Source organism: Benincasa hispida, chromosome 9 (genome assembly GCF_009727055.1).
Source record: "Benincasa hispida cultivar B227 chromosome 9, ASM972705v1, whole genome shotgun sequence".
NCBI lineage: Eukaryota > Viridiplantae > Streptophyta > Magnoliopsida > Cucurbitales > Cucurbitaceae > Benincasa > Benincasa hispida.
Genome location: NC_052357.1, coordinates 77,960,353 through 77,965,157, shown reverse-complemented (window position 1 = coordinate 77,965,157; position 4,805 = coordinate 77,960,353). Strand labels below are relative to the sequence as shown.

Here is a 4,805-nt window from a genome sequence, read left to right as displayed (position 1 = left end):
ACCATCACCCAAACACTACATAAATCCAAAAACTATTTTACCTACACTTATCGTCAACCAAGTTGAAAAAAAAAATATTTGGGGAAAATTTTGAAAATTATTGTACTCAAAAACTTTAGTAAATGGGAATTTCTGAAAAAAGAAACTAAGAGATTGAATACGTAATTCTAAAGCCGAAGAGAGATTGTGAATTTCAGGATTTATCAAAAACATTAGAGCCAACTGAATTTGCAAAAATTATTCACTTCGATTATCAAAGTAAGCATCCAAAAACCCAATAACATTACACCCAATATCATAAAATAACACAACATAAAACACAGTAATGATGCACGAACCAACGATACATCCTGGGCCAGAAGGTGAGAGAGAGAAGGGAGGAAGGGAGAAGAGTGATGCGTTAACAGATACAATCGAGGAATTCGGCGATAAAAAGCAGTTGACCACAACTTAACTTTGTGCAAGAGACCTAATTCTTCGGGCCTATATCCTTCAGGGCACAAATTTGTTCCTCTCCCATGGCAGACATCACCGACACGACAAGGTCCTTTCCTTCAGCAAATCCCTCCTTAATCTGTGAATACAAAGGACATATTCAGTTTGTTTTTATGTTGAGAAATCATCATCACAAAAACAGAATAATAAGGAATAAACCCATATGGCTATATCTTCAATATCTTAAGAACAGAATATTAAGCATGGGAACAGAAGGAATAAGGTTCCCTCTAACAAAAAACAATAAAAAAATAATGATGCCTGCACGATTAACTTCGAATTTCTTTTTCAAGTATACAAAACTATCTCGAGTGCACAGAGAATCTGACTAGCCATAACAAGGGTCCATATGTGCATTTACCTGTTTGAGAAGGTTATCATCAGTTGGAAGCCTCAAATCATCCTTGGTGTCACCACTGTCAGTTAAAAGACTCACCTGCCAAAAGAAAAACATCATTCAATAAGTGGAACAGGCTTTACATGCTTCAGCACATAAGAACAATCCGTTGCTTCCTTCTCGTTCTATGCTTGTTTAAGAGAGAGTCTAGAGACCTCAAACCAATGACACCAGACAGACGATCGATCTTAACAGAGATTCACCTTTATAATTGATTACCAAAACAAATTGAAACATTTAGACTTCAAAGAAATCTAAACATCTAAACAAACACATTTAACATTACAAATAAGTTTCTTGATAACTGCAAGACTTATTCAATTCAAACAAACTCATATAAACAAACTACTCACAAATCCATCCTCAGAGATATCAATCAGCTGATAATCAGTACGATTAACATGGGGCACCTACAAAGCATGAAATAAAGACCATTAGTGAAAATGGTAAATCAAATCAGTAAAATAGTTCGCAAGCTAGATAATAGACTCATTACATCACAATTGTGGGATGAAGGAACGATATCTTCGAGCTTCTTGGCAGTGAAGATGTCGATTCCAACAAAGTGACACTTAGCATGCCCGTGCTTTCCTGTCTTAGAAGTTGAAACCTCAACCACCTGCATTACCATACAACCCAGAGAGTACACTTTCAAAATGCTTATCCACTTTAACGCCTAAAGTTCTAATTTAATAGTATTAATCAATTGGTCCTCTAGGACCCTCGTTATACTTTTTCAATAATTATAGTCAGGTAGCAATATCAGTCTCAAATAAACATAAACTCGCCCCCATGTGGCTTTATGACAAAGAAATACCCAAAAAGGAAAAAACATGACACTATAAAAACCATCTTCTCCAGATAAAATCAGGATTAAATTACAACTACACTGTAAACAACTACAAACACCAGCTTCCTCACAGGAAGGATTAAAGGATAATATAGCACACTGTTAATCGTTGACCGATCGAAACTCAACCATCAATAGATTCTTTGTAGTCATAATTACAAAATCTCCAAACTCTAAACAAATATTGATAAGTATAATCGCTAATGTTAATTTCAACATCAGATCCATTAATTTTCCCTAATCCAACACTCAATAACCATAAGGAGAAAAAAATCCACCGTCGATGTCCACCATATCATACGCAATAAATCGAAGATAAATTATTAAAATCATTAATCCAGGAAAAGAAAACCCTCAAATCAATCAAAGATCTAAAACGCCCGATCCAAACCTCAACCCGAAACAACAAAAATCAAACCACACAAAACAACATCCGATGAGAAAATCAAATCAACGCAATAAAAACACAACAAATCACCTTGCATGGACGGTTCTTGATGACGATGTAGCCGTTCTTCCGGATAGTTCCGGCCTGTTGTGGGTAGGTCTTGGAGGCTCCGGCGTCGGCCTTGGATTCAAAGTGATGCTCCTCGTCCGACATGGCTGAAGATTTCGTTCTACAGCTTCCGGGGCTTCTTCTTCTCCTGTGTTCAACAGTGGGATTTCGATGGAAGCGGAAGGAAAACGGGAGGAAGGAGGAGAGTACGAGTCAAGAGGACGAGACCAATTTATAGCATCACGTTTCAACCGGACACGTATGTGCAAAATTAGGGTTTCTGACGCGAGCCCCCTAAACAATGTTGATATTCTTTTTTCCCCCCTCATTCCGTTGCCAAAACGATCTTCACCTTCGATTTATCTGTTGAAGCCTTGGACGGTCCAGATTGTTTCGAAATCTTTTTGGGTATATTTTTTTTTAGATGCTGCCTTATCTGTCGAATTGCATATCACTTTTTCTTTTATTATGAATTATATTAATTTTTTTAAATGTCACACTACCTATCACTTTGCTTGCAAATTTGGAAATATGATCATCTCTAGACTCTAACAAACGTTTTCATAAATATTTCCAACGATTGAATTATCTTTTTAAAGTCAAAATTATGATTTTTTTTCCCATTTAGACTTTAAACGTTGTGTTTGCATTTAACTGGAGGTTCATTTGGTCTCTATCGTTCATACTAACGATCTACTAAATAAAATTTGATTATTTAATTTGATAATGATAAAAATTATAAAGCATGGTTATATAGAATACGATCTAGGAATATGATATGAATTATCGAATCTATCTAACTAAGAGTATACATGGTTATTTGATGGTTGTGTTTTCGTGATTTTTTTATTGCTTAAAATTTCGTGTATATTTCATTATTTTTTTTCCACATATTTTCATGTTTATTTATATTTTTTTAAAAAAAATAAATTTATTGGATAAGTATTTGATTATTGATTTTTAGTTTTTAAAAATAAGTCATATAAACATCATTTTCACGTATAAATTTTTTGTTTTGTTATTTACTTTATCATTATTTTAAGATTACATTAAAGTCATTACAAGTCCAACTCTTAGTTTTTAAAATTATGTTAAATAAATATCTAAACATTTAAACTCGACTTTAATAATTCCTTAAAAAAATGTCTAATAGATTTGTAAACTTTTAATTTAGTATCTAAAAAACTCATGAAATATTAAAATATTTAAAAATTGATTATTATATTAGCCAACAAATTATTTTTGTTTATAATTGAACATCACAATTTCAATTTTGTAGCCAATAATTACATTTTTTTAGAAAAACAAACATATATTTGGTACTACGTATTAGATACACTAATTGAGTTATCAAATTTCTAGTTTATATTTTTTTAAAAAAAAAATCAAAAACTATATATATGACACAAAATTTGACGTAATTGGCAAAATTTTAATTTTATATAAATGTGTGTCTGTAACATAAATTCTAGATATGTCACTTTTCTATGTTGGTTAGTTATGATCGTTTTGACGATATTATATGATTTGAATATTATACTAATGTATCTAATATTATATTTATATGAACTTGTGCCCTTTATACAGAACCATGTATTCGCCACTGAAACCAATTATGGTCGTTTAGTAAATGCTAAAACCGACCTCGTTTGTTGAGGAGTGCAAATTGATCATCGCTCGGTGGATTTTGGTGATTTTATTCCTTAATTTTAAAAAAATTATCAGTTTGGAATTTTTCCAACCCGACATCGTCTAAGCCCATCCTCTTCTCTGACTGACCGCCCTTTGATTCGGCCAGTTTTAGTCAGTCGACTCAATTTTTCGATCTAGCATGCTCGCTTCTACTTCTAATCAGATTTATCGTCATCAAATGAGTTGGAGATGAACATGTTAACCACATATACTAAAAGTTACCATAACATTTAAATCACAAGTTTATAATTTGTAACTTAAAAGTTTCATAGAATAAATGTATGTGGTATTCAAAATTTAAAAAATCAAAGTCATATCATGATCGCAATATTAAATTTTCATTGACATTTTGATATTTTTACCAAAAATTCACGTATCCATGTATTCGACATCGATACAAGGAATAAATCGATATTTCACTTATATTATATAAATTTGATAAAACATAAAAAGAAACAAACAAAATAAAACAAAATATAAGCTAATGTGACTTTAATACTATAATAGATTTCGACTAATGTAAAAGGTACTAGAAGTTTATTTATTAATTTAGATATATCTTTAATTTACTATATTTAATATTTTTTAAGAAAAAATATCCATCAACATTTTATCGCCACTTCTATAAAATTAAGATCTCTATATTTTGGTATTTAATATCCGTGCTTTTACAATCTTTATCTCTCTATTAATGAAATCTATCAAACAATTATTTTGTAGTCATTAAAAATATCACTCTCATGAAAAGAAATTAAGATTGCGAACCCTTATCTTCTCTTATCTAGTATATAAAATTGTAATAAAACTTTTTAAATGATATGAAACTTTAAATTGCTATGCCTTTTATATTTTTATATTGTATTTGTGACAATATA

General features: G+C 31.2%; 1 protein-coding gene across 1 annotated transcript; it reads right to left on the bottom strand.

Moving 5' to 3' along the window:
* Positions 1-227: 227 nt before the first annotated feature.
* Positions 228-2,459, bottom strand: LOC120086897 (eukaryotic translation initiation factor 5A-like). Its single transcript, XM_039043712.1, has 5 exons — positions 2,221-2,459; positions 1,389-1,511; positions 1,246-1,302; positions 857-931; positions 228-574 (listed from the first exon to the last, which is right to left on the bottom strand). Exons 1-5 carry the CDS (start codon positions 2,341-2,343, stop codon positions 470-472), a joined length of 483 nt encoding a protein of 160 aa, XP_038899640.1. The 5' UTR covers positions 2,344-2,459; the 3' UTR covers positions 228-469.
* Positions 2,460-4,805: the final 2,346 nt, after the last annotated feature.